The sequence below is a fragment of the Trichomonas vaginalis genome, chromosome VI, assembly GCF_026262505.1.
Source record: "Trichomonas vaginalis G3 chromosome VI, whole genome shotgun sequence".
Lineage (NCBI taxonomy): Eukaryota > Parabasalia > Trichomonadida > Trichomonadidae > Trichomonas > Trichomonas vaginalis.
Window position 1 is genome coordinate 14,147,504 of NC_067208.1, and position 13,232 is coordinate 14,160,735.

At 31.1% G+C, this 13,232-nt stretch overlaps 5 protein-coding genes and 2 non-coding genes across 7 annotated transcripts, besides 4 other annotated features; 5 read left to right on the top strand and 2 right to left on the bottom strand.

Annotated features, from left to right (window-relative positions):
- Positions 1-229: 229 nt before the first annotated feature.
- TVAGG3_0862670 (cupin domain-containing protein family) lies at positions 230-1,503 on the top strand (the record flags this gene model as incomplete). The annotated part of the gene is made up of 1 exon (XM_001324562.1): positions 341-1,171. One exon carries the CDS (start codon positions 341-343, stop codon positions 1,169-1,171), a length of 831 nt encoding a protein of 276 aa, XP_001324597.1.
- Positions 1,504-1,703: 200 nt separating this feature from the next.
- Positions 1,704-2,626: a mobile genetic element.
- A 217-nt stretch (positions 2,627-2,843) lies between these two features.
- TVAGG3_0862690 (armadillo (ARM) repeat-containing protein family) lies at positions 2,844-4,223 on the top strand (the record flags this gene model as incomplete). The annotated part of the gene is made up of 1 exon (XM_001324563.1): positions 2,844-4,223. One exon carries the CDS (start codon positions 2,844-2,846, stop codon positions 4,221-4,223), a length of 1,380 nt encoding a protein of 459 aa, XP_001324598.1.
- A 424-nt stretch (positions 4,224-4,647) lies between these two features.
- On the top strand, positions 4,648-5,514 carry TVAGG3_0862700 (protein domain specific binding; the record flags this gene model as incomplete). Its single annotated transcript, XM_001324564.2, has 1 exon — positions 4,663-5,403. One exon carries the CDS (start codon positions 4,663-4,665, stop codon positions 5,401-5,403), a length of 741 nt encoding a protein of 246 aa, XP_001324599.1.
- Positions 5,515-5,795: 281 nt separating this feature from the next.
- On the top strand, positions 5,796-5,867 carry TVAGG3_0862710. The gene has a single exon. It is a non-coding gene; the product is annotated as a tRNA-Asp (tRNA).
- Positions 5,868-6,142: 275 nt separating this feature from the next.
- TVAGG3_0862720 lies at positions 6,143-6,214 on the bottom strand. The gene has a single exon. It is a non-coding gene; the product is annotated as a tRNA-Asp (tRNA).
- A 573-nt stretch (positions 6,215-6,787) lies between these two features.
- On the top strand, positions 6,788-8,543 carry TVAGG3_0862730 (uncharacterized protein; the record flags this gene model as incomplete). The annotated part of the gene is made up of 1 exon (XM_001324565.2): positions 6,788-8,464. The coding sequence occupies one exon, from the start codon at positions 6,788-6,790 to the stop codon at positions 8,462-8,464; it is 1,677 nt and encodes a 558-aa protein (XP_001324600.1).
- Positions 8,544-9,597: 1,054 nt separating this feature from the next.
- On the bottom strand, positions 9,598-9,816 carry TVAGG3_0862740 (uncharacterized protein; the record flags this gene model as incomplete). The annotated part of the gene is made up of 1 exon (XM_001324566.1): positions 9,598-9,816. The coding sequence occupies one exon, from the start codon at positions 9,814-9,816 to the stop codon at positions 9,598-9,600; it is 219 nt and encodes a 72-aa protein (XP_001324601.1).
- Positions 9,817-9,874: 58 nt separating this feature from the next.
- Positions 9,875-10,915: a mobile genetic element.
- Positions 10,916-11,651: 736 nt separating this feature from the next.
- Positions 11,652-13,232: part of a mobile genetic element that runs on past the window's edge.
- Positions 12,777-13,036: a mobile genetic element.

A 13,232-nucleotide genomic window follows, 5' to 3' on the forward strand; every position in this document is an offset into this window, starting at 1 on the left:
TAGACATTTATTGATGCGATACTTTTCATATATTTTTTTTTTATCCGCGAAATATTTGATCAATCATCCTCGTTGCCCTCTCCTATGTCCATATCTAGAGATTTGGCATTTATTAAATACACTAGTAGATATGGTTTGTCACAATTCAATATGGTCAGGGAAAATTTTGATTTTTCAATATGAATTCACACACTCATTTAAATTTTTAGTGTTAATAAAATATGTATTAATATACAGCAAAATATTAATTGTGTTATATTGGATTAATGATGTGAATTCACATTCAATTTTTTGAATACAACAATTATCAATTCAAAAAAAAGTCATTTCATTTTTAATAATGACTGAAGACAGACCATTCATATTCATCCATATGATATCAGCCCTTGATGGTAAGATTATTGGTGATTTCATGCACACCGAAGCAGGAATTGCCACATGTAAAGATTATGGTTGGACAAATGATACCTATAAGCCAGATGCATGCATAGTCGGTAGAAAAACAGTAAAGGGGTTCTTTGTTACCACACCCGAACTTAACCCTGATGAAACTGAAGTGGTTGATGGTGATTATATTGACGATAGTGCAGCCAGACCATATTTAATCGTTGTTGATCCAGCAGGTAAATTGGGATGGAAACAAAACTTTGTTGAAATGAAGCCAAATACCAACTTTCATGTTATTGAGGTTTTGACAGAGAAAGCTTCTCCGCAATATCGAAATTACTTGAGAAGGTCCAAAATTTCATACATTATGGTTGGAAAGGAGCAAGTCGATTTATTACTTCTCGTAAAGAAGTTGAAAGATGATTTTAAAGTTAATGTACTGAGTGTTCATGGTGGTGCAACAATCAATTGGACATTTCTTCAAGCAGGAATTGTTGATGAGCTTTCAATATGCATGGCTGCTGCTGCCGATGGTGCTAATGATACTTTAACTCTCTTCGAAAAGTCCCCTTATGCTTTGAAAGATTCACCAATTGAGTTTGAACTAAAATCGGCTGATAAAATTAGCAACGGAGGATGTGGCTCAGATATACTCCTAAGAAGTCACAAAAGAAAGAAATTCCTTACCTTGGACAGTTTGAAACAGGTCCAAAGAATGAAAAGTTTGCTGAATTCTTTTCTGGTCAAAGCTATATCAGTCTACTCTCTGATAAAGGAGCATTGATTTTAAATGTTACCTTTGAACCAGAATGCCGAAACAATTGGCATATTCATCATGGAATTTATCAAATATTGCTTTGCACCAGTGGTTTTGGTTGGTATCAAGAAGATGGAAAGGAGCCAAGACTTCTCAAGCCTGGTGATGTTGTCGAAATTTCCCCAGAAGTTAAACATTGGCATGGTGCAATGAAAGATTCTTGGTTTTCTCACATTTCAGTTCAGCCAAAAGCTCCAAACTCTTCTACAGAATGGTTAGAAGCAGTTTCTGATGAGCATTACAATGGCCTTGCTTTAAATAAATGAAACAAGTGATCTGAGAATAAAATTACTTTTATGAACTATTCTTTATTAATTTATATGCCTGACCATATTGAATTATGTATTTTATGAAATTAGATTCCTCTATGAGAGGAATCGTGATGAGAAAATTGAGAGGGTCAAAAGTAGACCTAATAGAATTTTCTGATTATGGTACACATAAGCTATTCAAATCTGAATCATTTACATTATGATATCTTCATAACCTCAATCCAAAAAAAGGTGACCAAACTATTTTTTGAAAGTCCGCCATAACTTTAATGGTACTATTTCAGCGTGTACAATGAATACAAAAATTCTAAGAGTGCCACATAAAATAGTACTTTAGACTTGAGTTAATGCTACCAAGCAAATGTTAAAAAGATGACTTTAGTGTTTTGATAATCAAAGATTAAAATCATTATTGTCTAAATCAATAATCATAACGACAGAAGTTAATGTTTTTTCATCAGTGCTTTAAATCCACTTTTAAAAGTATACCTCAAAAATCAAAATATCAAAAAAAAATTGGCCGATAGGTTTGGCTTTAATTTTTGTCTGCTTTTATGATTTGATATGGATGTTATAATTTTAAAAGTTGAGCCAAATTCACCAATAGATTTTTGAGATTTGCAAATACTCAATAATTTTCAGCGTGTTATCTTTTATTAAAAGAACTATTTGGTTTCAGTATCATATAAATTGATATTTACTTTCTATTTGAACCTTCATTTAGCTAATGATTTAATAATACAGATTTCATCTAGTCCTTATAAGAGAATTTTGAATTTGTTATAATAAAAAAACAAACAGATATAGCTTACACTTCTATAATAAAGATACCTTTTATAGAAATCAGTATGAAATGTGTTTTGGCTTATTGGAAGCATATCAGACATAATCGCCATAATCAAAAAATCTATATACCCAATAAGTAATAAATTTGTCGATATAGATTTTCCATAAAATTAGTTTTTAGTCTGATCTTAAAATAAATTTAATTTTTTATAAAAAAAATCACATTTAAAAGTACCTTTTTAGTAGCTCGAAATCCTGTTGGTGGATTTCGGGCGTACTTCAAAATTAGCTTTTCTTCTACATATGCAAGCTATATTTTAAATATGGAGCAAATCGGATCGGCGAAAGTAGTTTAGTTACCTTTAACTCAAAACGTTTTGAATTGTAAATAAGTCATATATGGATATCCAAAAAAAAATCTCAAAGAAATTTGATATAATTATATGTTTATTTTGAATTTCTTTTAAATGTTATTAACTGTATTGATTAAATGTGAAAGAATATCAATAAACACAAGAAAGTGCTCATACAATTTTGCTAAAATCTGTCACGTTTTGATTACAACAAAAAAAATTCACAAAATGAAAGCAAGTGAAATTAAGAAAATTGATGATATTTTGAAGCGTGCTCAGAAGGATAACGTTACTGCCGTATCCGGTACACTCCAGGAATTGATGTCTTTCAGCGGTGAATACGGTTCTTACATAATTCAAAATGGTTTACCTTTTTTCTTAAAATTATTATCTAAAAAAGGATTACCAGGTGATATAAATCCAACAGTTATTATGCTTTTAAGTCAAATTGTTAAAAATGATGAAAAATCTGCTTTCATTTTATTCAAAAATCCGCAATTTCTACCGACAATACTATCATTACTTGAAACTGGAGATAATGAACTTATGCTTATGACTCAAAAACTCTTGATTATTGATCCTATTGAAATAATTACTTTTATTCAAAATCAAATCAAAATATTAACGCCTTTGGTCGACTGCGTTTGCAGAGGTGGTAATAAGGAAGCGTCAAAGTTACTAATTATGCTTGCAGGTGCCCCAACTCTTTGTCAATTAGTTTTACCTATAATTATCCCAAATAAACATAGGTTTCCTATACCAGATCTTATTAATCTCATCATTTCTAACTCTAATCTTAAGGATATGACCCCTTTGACCGAGTTTGCTTCGATTATTTTACATCATCCTTCGATAAATCAACTTGATTTCAAAGATTCACTCATTTCTTACCCTGATGCGTGGTCGGATATATCTATTCTCAAGATATTAAACCATTTTAAACCATCAGATAAAGCAGAAGACGCCGAATTACATGAATTTGTTAAATTTATATGCGAACAGCCTGCGCAAAGCTTTGATGTATCAGAAACAGATGTTTTGCTGTTTAGTAATTCACTTTTGAATCCAACTACGAAAATTCCTGAAAATAATTTACACAAAAGTGTGTTTTATTTCATTAGATTCTATGTATTGTCATTCTGCAACCCAGAACTAGTGACACAAGAAGCGAAAGACTTTATTTATTCGAATCTTACGTTTGATTCAAATTATTCTACATTAGGAGCTGTCCAATGCATAATTTATTGGTCATTTCACTTCAAGTGCCTTGTACCTGTTGATACTGTTTATAAAATTGCTGCTCTTTTCTATTCAAACCCTGATTCTAAGGAAGAATCGAATTTGATCAGGGCATCGATACGAACCCTATCTGATTCGATCAATTCTGCAGCAACTATACAGCTTTTTGACGAAGAACTCCGTTTTAGCGAGGAAGAATTGGCTGAATTTGCTAATTCTCGTCCTTCTTGGTTGTTCCCGCATGTTTTAATGATGCTAGGTGATGTTTTGAAGCAACCAATATATGATGCAACCATTCACTTGGATGTTTTAGGAGAATTGAACAAATTTTTCGGTTTATCTTCTCCTTTGGAGATCAAATCTTCATAATAAATCTGTTTGTTTGTATTGTTTGTTAAATCTTCAAATATTTTTGAGATTTCTAAGATTGAGAACTTTAAAAAGGAATATGAAATTTTAATTTATGAAAAATGTATAGTTTTTATGGGCAAATTTGCTTATGTTGATGAACTTTATTTGATACTTAAACATTATATTGGAAAGTGAAAGTAATTGGAATCATTTGATTGCGATCTTTAGGTAATTCAATCTTTTCGAGCATTCCTTTCTGAACTGTTAAAGTTAGGACGTTTTTTGAGTTTGTTTCAAGTATAATGTCAATTCCTAAAATCTTGATCAATTTCAAAAGTGAAATGTCAAGAAGAGAGATTCTAATTTTTGATCTACTAACTATACTTGTTAGATTTTGATGGTTTAATTCTAAAATCTTTGTCGAAACTGACAACTTTACAAAACTTTACATAGCGTGATGGATAATATCGAAGAGATCTTAGAAGGTGTCAAAATTTTAAACAGATTAGGCCGCGATGATGACAGTATTAAAATGATGGATACATTTCTTGAAGAAAAGCAGGATTTAGATAAGAATGAAAGAACAATTTTCTTCGTTGTCTACAAAACAGCGATCGATTCTTCCCGCGCATCATACAGGACCATCGATGCATATCATCAGCAGTGCTTATCTGATGGTGCTACTGGAAAGGCAAATAAGCTTCAATATTATAAAGAGCTTGTTGGCACAAAGATCATTGACCAAGCACAAAAAGCTATTGATATTATTGATAGCATTCTTATTCCGCATGCTGAAGGCCCTGCTGCCCTTGCTTTCTACTATAAGATGAAGGGAGACATGTATAGATACATTGCAGAGACTTCATTACAAGTTGAAAAGCAGTACGGTACCATTGAAGGCCAAACTGCATATCAAAGAGCCATCGAAATTTGCGAGCAGAATCTTTCTCCAATTGATCCTGTTAGATTAGGAACAATTCTCAATTCTGCCGTTTTCAGATACGAACACCTCAAGGAAAAAGGTGAAGCTTTCGAAATTCTCCAACATACTGTACAAGAAGTGAGAGATCACCTCTCAGAAGCACCTCCTGAGGACCAGAATGAAATTAGTAGCGCTTACAATACAATGCTGCGCAATATTAGCATTTGGGAAGTAGGTGGTGAACAAGAAGAAGAAGAAAAGGCAGAAAATGATTAGATTTGATACAGAGTTTAGATAATACTTAACTACGGAATAACTACTTATTTGGCAGTATTTTGGTAATAATATGCTTTTATAATGATTTATTAAATTTATTATTTTATTTTACTATCATATTTCTATCATTTGACTCTATTTTTCCGTTGTAAGAATATTGATTTTGATTGTTGGCTTAATAATAACACAAAGTGTTCAGATATATTTTTTAAAATGACGAAATGTAAAGAAGTATAGATTCAGTACATATATCAATGCATATCTTTTATGGTATGCTATTATTTCCATGAAATATGAGTTATAATCTAGTTTGTTTCAGTTTATTCAAGAATGATATGAATAAAAGTATTATCTCTCTATCAGGAAGCCACATATAAAGCATCTTTCGAAAATCAGCCATAGTGTAATGGTTATCATGTAAGATTGTCGTTCTTTTGATCCGGGTTCGATTCCCGGTGGCTGAGATTTTTATTCATTTTTTTATTGAACACACAAACGAACTACATTTTTCCATTGACATTAATGATTCCAAACAAAATAATGATATTTTCAAATCCTGGAATATGTGATTCATTGATGGAGTGAAATAGAAAAGTAGTGAAGGAAAACATCAGGGGACTTATGTACTCAGATACTCACTCTAACTGGCATTAAAGTTCAATCGATTCTTGATATAATAGCAATTGCATTCTAAGAACTTGGCCGTTCATTTGAGTTCAATAAAAAAATGAATAAAAATCTCAGCCACCGGGAATCGAACCCGGATCAAAAGAACGACAATCTTACATGATAACCATTACACTATGGCTGATTTTCGAAAGATGCTTTATATGTGGCTTCCTGATAGAGAGATAATACTTTTATTCATATCATTCTTGAATAAACTGAAACAAACTAGATTAAAACCCATACTTCATGAAAATAATAGCAGACCATCAGAAATATAGGTATACATTTATATAAATATATTAATTTAATCTTACATTTTCAATATGATCTTTGAAATAGATATATGCTGATATAATCTTTTAATCCCTTTTAAATTTAGTATGACTATAAGATGAATGATTAAATACCAAGTAAATGAGTGATATATTGTTTTTCTCATAAATATTAGTCTATTTGAAGATTTTAATAATGCTCATTATATTTTACGTACGAAGTATTTTGCCATCATTTGATATATATAATCCACTTGCAACTTTTTCATCAGAAATTAGATCGAAAGTTGAAATAGAGCCAATATTGGTTACAAATTGTCATATAGATAATTTTATATTGGGAAATAGACATTGTTTTTGGTAGCAAACATTACAAGAAACCTATAAAATTATGTAGAAATGAATTGAAAAACGTGGAATATGAGAATAAAAGTGACAAATAAATGCAAACCAAATTTTCTGCTCTTATTCCAGAACTTTTAAGCAATAACCCTCAAGCACAAAATCAAAAAGCCAAAGATGCATACTTCTGGCATTCATTTTTCCTCTTAAAACCAGAATTTGCCGTTATGCAGAACGCATTATATTCGAATTACTCGCTTGATGCTGTTCGTGATCTTATTTCAAGATGCATCGATACAATAGCTGATCAAGCTAATGATAAGGTCGCAAAAATGAAAAAACTTAACGCTTCGTATCTTTTAGTTCAGATATTCGAATCACTCTGGCCAAGACTGAGAACAGGCACTTTTGGAGTTGATGCAATCAATGTTTTATGCGGTTTACAGCAAGCAGATAGGTTTTTTGATTATCTTTTCAAAACAATTTTGTCGCAACGTGATTCTGAGAGCGTCATAGTGCTTCTTTCTGTTCTCGTTGCCACCTGCGATATAGAAACAAACGCATTAACAGATTTCTTCATAGCAAAAGTCGATCAAATTGTTAATTTTTCAATGCAAGCATCCGATTTACATATTCTCTTCTTTTCATTATTACTTCAGCTCGAACGTCCTAATGGACCATTCGCAGATCGATTTAGACAACTGAATCCCAAAGTTTTGACGATTTTTAATTCGTTAGTTGCGAATCTTCTTGCTAGATGCACTCAACTCTATGTCTGTTGCACTCACGTACAAACCTCGTTCTTCAAGAAAGTCTCACGCCCTGCCGCCGCTAAACTTGGACTTTTCATTCCGTCGGATTACGAATTGCCAGCACATTTCCAAATATTCGAACCTTTCGTTGATGCCGCTGCACTTACATTCCTCGAGCTATCATACTTAAAGCTTGATTCTGTCTGCATTTCCGCGGCAATTTCATTATTTACTCATATCGAGACAGCTCCGGCCACGCCTCATTCTGGAGATCGTCTACATTTACTACTCATTGCTTTTGCCTTCCTTTTTGATAATTATCCAGAATCTGCCAAATTATCTTTTGATTTTACCCAATTCCACAGTTGTTTCAACGCTCTCGTCACTCCATGCGTTGAAAGATCCATCGGAGCCATGGTTCTCGAGTGCCTCTGCTTCCTTCTCAACCTTCCTAACATAAATGACAGAATTCTCAGTATAATTGGCCGAACAATATACACAATCATGTTTATATTCGGCCAAATAAGAGATTTCGGAAGTGCAAACTGGAAAAACTTGTTTACAACGATTTTTTCGGTTATGTGGAAATATAATAAGGAAGAATTCAACACTTACATGCTTATTCTTGTTTCCATGGTCTCCGCATACCGCATGGCCCTGTTCAAGCGCGATGACGGCTACATAGAGTTACTTAGAGCGCTTTCTCACAATCCAGATGTTTTAAACTGTAAAACGAAGCCAAATGACGAATTCCAACGCCCTGACGAACTTATTGCACAATGCAAGACACACGCGGAAGCACTTGCAAACTTCGTTCGCGAGAAGATCACTCCAGAAATGACAGATGAGCAGATAAACCACGAAATTGGTCAGATGAAGAATCTCCAAATTATTTCAAATGAAACTTTCAAAATGCCCGAGAAACTGACTGAACACCCCAAGTTTTCACAGTTCTTGAGGGTCTACGAGAGAAATCATTGTGAAAACGTTCAGGCTTTGCTACAATACGCAATTGCTCATCCTTGAATTTTAGTTTTTTATTTTTTGTTATTATTTTATATATCTGTATGTTTGTTTCTTTTATATTTCTGTAATAAAATTTTCTTATAACTCTTTTTAGTTCAATAATGTCTTATGTTTTTAAGTTCTTATTTTCTTAAAAAAATTCATCAGATTATTTAAAGCATCTATAGATTTTGTCATTGCAAATCGTAATATATCATTAAAGCTATGATAAATCTCTTTGATATATATGAATTACTGATTAATTGGCAAATATGATATCAAATTATTTTCTATATTGAATGGTTTTCATAAAAATTTTGGATAACATTGGATAGTCTTCCATTTATCTTCTCCTACTTTTGGGATGATTCGTAATCTGTCGTCAAATGATTCACAATTCATATATTGCTTAACATTGGTGTTTTGTTAATAAAATATTCATAATTTATGTCACTGAACTATCATATATTATACGTGTAAGTCACAATCATTTTAAACTCAAAACGTTTTGAATTGTAAATAAGTCATATATGGTAGCATTTGTTAAAATTGGCATCATCTTTGATATTATTGGGAGTTTGTGGTATTCAGAACAAAAGATTATCAAAATGAATTTCGCGAAAATGAGAATCAACTAAAATTCAAAAATAAAACGTTGAATATCTTTAAAAACAATAACATATAAAAACAAAAGCTTTATAAGCGATGAAAGTAAAGGTGATATAGAGAAATACATAATGATAAATAATGAGACAAGGTGATAAGTAAACTGCTTGTAGTGAGTTTGCGATTAACACTTGTTGGTTACGAACAATAATAGAATTTTAAAAAATCATATTCATATTCGTAATTTTTAGTGGGCAATATATTGTATTTGAGTTTCTTCTTGGATGCTATTGTAAAGAATCACTAGACTTGTGAACATTATTAAAATAATAAAAAATTTCAAATATTCCAAGGAAATTAGTGAGAATTCGATAAAAAAAATAAGTAATACGTGCTATAATGAGTCAGACTCATTATACTATCGAAAGGGTTCGTATGGTGCTTAAAATATTAATAATATACTAATAAAAGGTGAAATCATTGATGCAAACGATGATGATATCTTTGGTTAAAGGTCTACATATGGAAATTAATGATGATTTGAATTTTCAATTACTGGTTGTAGCGTATTGTTCATTTACTGGAGATAAATCAATTTCTTCAAATTTATTTTTGTTGACTAATGGATTGTCATTAGTGAAATAAACTGAAACATGAGTAGGTGAATATAATGGATTTTCGAGATCTGGTTTAGGGTCAGGAGGACCAGGCATTCCTTCAACTTCTTGGAAGTCATCTTCGGGATCTTCCTCCTCTTCATCTGACATATTTTTTGCTCCTGAACAAGAGCACCCCATTTTTTTGAGATCCCAAAAAAAATTTTAAGGGTGCACACAAGAGGATCATGTAAACTTCAGAATTTAGAACCTTATTTTTAGGCATTATCTTGGCTACCTATTTAGGCTCGAAAAGCAAAAAATATCAAAAAATACAACTTGACTCCATTATGACCCTTTCATGGAGGTAGCTTTTATCCGCTAGTATTTTCCCTTTGAATCTCTTTACAATTCGAAATCAAATTCAAACCTCAGTAGAAGAAAGGAAGAATCGACTTACTACGGTTGTAATACGAATAAATACATATATTTAATTATTTTTATTTACATAATAATTGTTTGAAGCTCATATTCCAACAAATTTTTAAATAAAAACATTAAAATGTTGAAAATGTTCATATATTTTAATAGGGTTTTGGCACTTTATTGAGGAATTACTACATACATAGTCGAACTGAACTTGATATTTTGAAATTTAAATTATTTATCAAAATTAAAATTTAACTTGAAATTTATAATTATTTAGTCATATTTTGCATAATTCTAAGTAGATTTTGTAAAAAATCAAGAAAGAAAAATTTTAACGTGCTTTATTTTTTCTTTTTTATAATAATACATATTATTATATAATTAACATATTCATAATGTTTCACCCTTTCAAAAATATAATCCTCCTCCTCTCAAATAAACGTACATACGGGTGGCCTCTTTTTTCAAAAAATTAAAATTTGAAATTTTTTGCTCAAATATTAGAGATTTTTTCAACCTTCAACGATATATGTTGTCTATATCAGACTTCCTTTCTTTTTGATACTTAACATTGTTCCTAAATCTTAGCCGTTAAGGCTGTTCTGAAAATATTTTTTTTTCGAAAAAATTCGAAAAAAATTCTTAAAATTCAAAAATCCCTTAATTCCTGAGGATTTTGGAAAAAAGTTTTTACATGAACATGTGTATATTATATGAAGTATATTCATAAGGTAAAAATCAAATTTTATTGCATATTCATCGAGAAAATAAACTAACGAATCCCTCAAAATTGAGAGGGTAATCCTCCTCCTCTCAAATAAACGTACATACGGGTGCACCCTTAACGATTTCAGATAAGACTGAAACTTATAATTCATGGTTGTAGCATGAAGCGAATATAATGATTTCTGACAAGAAATATCAGGTCCAATTTGTCGGGTCTTTTTCGAGTAAAAGTCATTTTAAATTTATTACTTCTACTTTTCACTAACTCAGCTTTCCCTTATTTACAAAATAAAGTGAAGACTCATAAATCTAGGCTGATTTAAGCCGAATCATCTTATCAGATACGTTCAAGATCCAAATAAATGAAACATTACCAAAATTTGCGATAAATATAAATATTTTAGAAAAGAATTCACTTTCCTTTGATTTGTCAAGAAAAACCTTAGAGAGTCTTTAGTTAAATATTGCAATCAAGTGATTATACAAAAAATTTCCATTAATTTCTAATGGATTTAGGCTCAAATGTTCAATTTTATGTTTGTCCATGCCTATCAATCCCAACTTCTTATATCTTTTTTACGTACAACCTTTTGTATATCCACAAAAAAAAAATTATTTCTTTTATACTTTGAATTTACACTAAATTCATTAAACCTTGTTGATACCAAGTAAAAACTTAATAATAAAACCCCTAAAACAAGTTAAAAATTTTTCATTATAAAATCATTAGTAATATTGCAGTTTTTATGTTGAAAGTATGATTCAATTTGCAATATCATCAATTATAATGTACATTTGTTCTTCCAAAATTTTTCCATTTTTAATTTTTCATTATAAAATTGATATTTTTATATGGCAGTCCCAACGGGAACCGCAGTAATTTACCGAGGTTTCCGCACACCGGTTCCTTTTTTTAGGAATTTTTTAGATTAAAAATATGCTTTGTAAATCATTTTTTTGTAAATCGGCAAAAATTTGGAAATATTCTGACGACAATAAATCTGGGAATAGTATTTTAAATACGAGAACAACCTATTTAAAAGTGTTTCGCTCGATTTTGTATAATTTCAAATTTTCGCATATAGCTTTCCGTGAATTACCGTGATTTTACCGCCACATCAATAGTTTACGACACTTTTTCCGTAAATTGAGTAGTTTACTGCACTTTTTCCGTAAAATTGAGTTACGGGAATCCGTAAGATTACCGTACCTCACTTCTAGTTGAAAATAGCATTAGTATATAATAAATAGATATATTATTCATATTTTTGATTTTGAATTACGGAAAAAGTGAGTTCAGAACTTCCAATTATTATTTGATTAATTATGTTAAAAATACTATAAGGAATTAAAATACATAATGTTGAAATTTGAATTACGGAAAAAGTGAGGGTGAAAGTGAAGTGAAAAAGTAAGATATTTTTTGTTGAAATAATCATAGTTGTACAATTTTGAAACTATATGTAAAGCTATAAATTGAATAAATTCAAAAACAAAAATTGTTTATTCTTATTAATAAATTTATATTAATCAATATTTGAACAACTCGTAATTAAAATTGAATTCCTCTTAAAATTTAATCCATACGTTAATTTTTAATTTGCTCGGCGAATGCCGAGCTTCCCTACTTCTCTTGTCATTCCTTCAAAAACTCTAATCTCATCGCACTTACAAACATCATGATTTGATGTATTGTCGAGAAATCTTAGACTTGTTTGTCATTTGATTATAGCATTTGAAAGTCATCTCGAAAATCGATTAACAAGACAATTTCCCAAACATCTACATACAAGTAGATGATGGTAAACCCATTAGAGTTGTTTTGCTATGATTCCTCCAATCTTATGATGAGAAAAATCATATCAAAACAGCTCTAATCGAACATTCTACACAGCTTAGCATCCAGCCAGTTCCAAGTAATGCAATTACAACATCAATGGCCAAAGCCTTTCAGAGTCCTTTAATCATTTCTTCTCATCTCAATGTGAAGTGGCCCCAAACAAACTACAAGCTGACGTTACAACGCATTACAACCCGGTTAATACGAGCATATACATTAGAGCTGCTTTGTTATGATCTCCCTCATCAATTGATGAGAGATCTCATTATGAAGCAGCTCCAATCGAACTAAAAACCTACATACAAATGAGTGAAAACAAACTCATTAGAGTTGTGTTGCTTTGATTTCTCTCATCAGAAGATGAGAGATACCAGAACAAAACAACTCTAATCAAACTTTCTACACAACTCAGCACAGTATCAATGCAAAGTAATGCGTCTGTATCGTTAACAAGCAAAGTTGTTTCGGGTCCTTCCATTTTGGAAGAATTCGGAACAACTTTGCGAATTGATAGTGTAAACCCATATACATGAAAGCGTGCATGCATAAAGACAGGTATTGTCAGCAATGACTACCTGCCCAGCTATGAGTG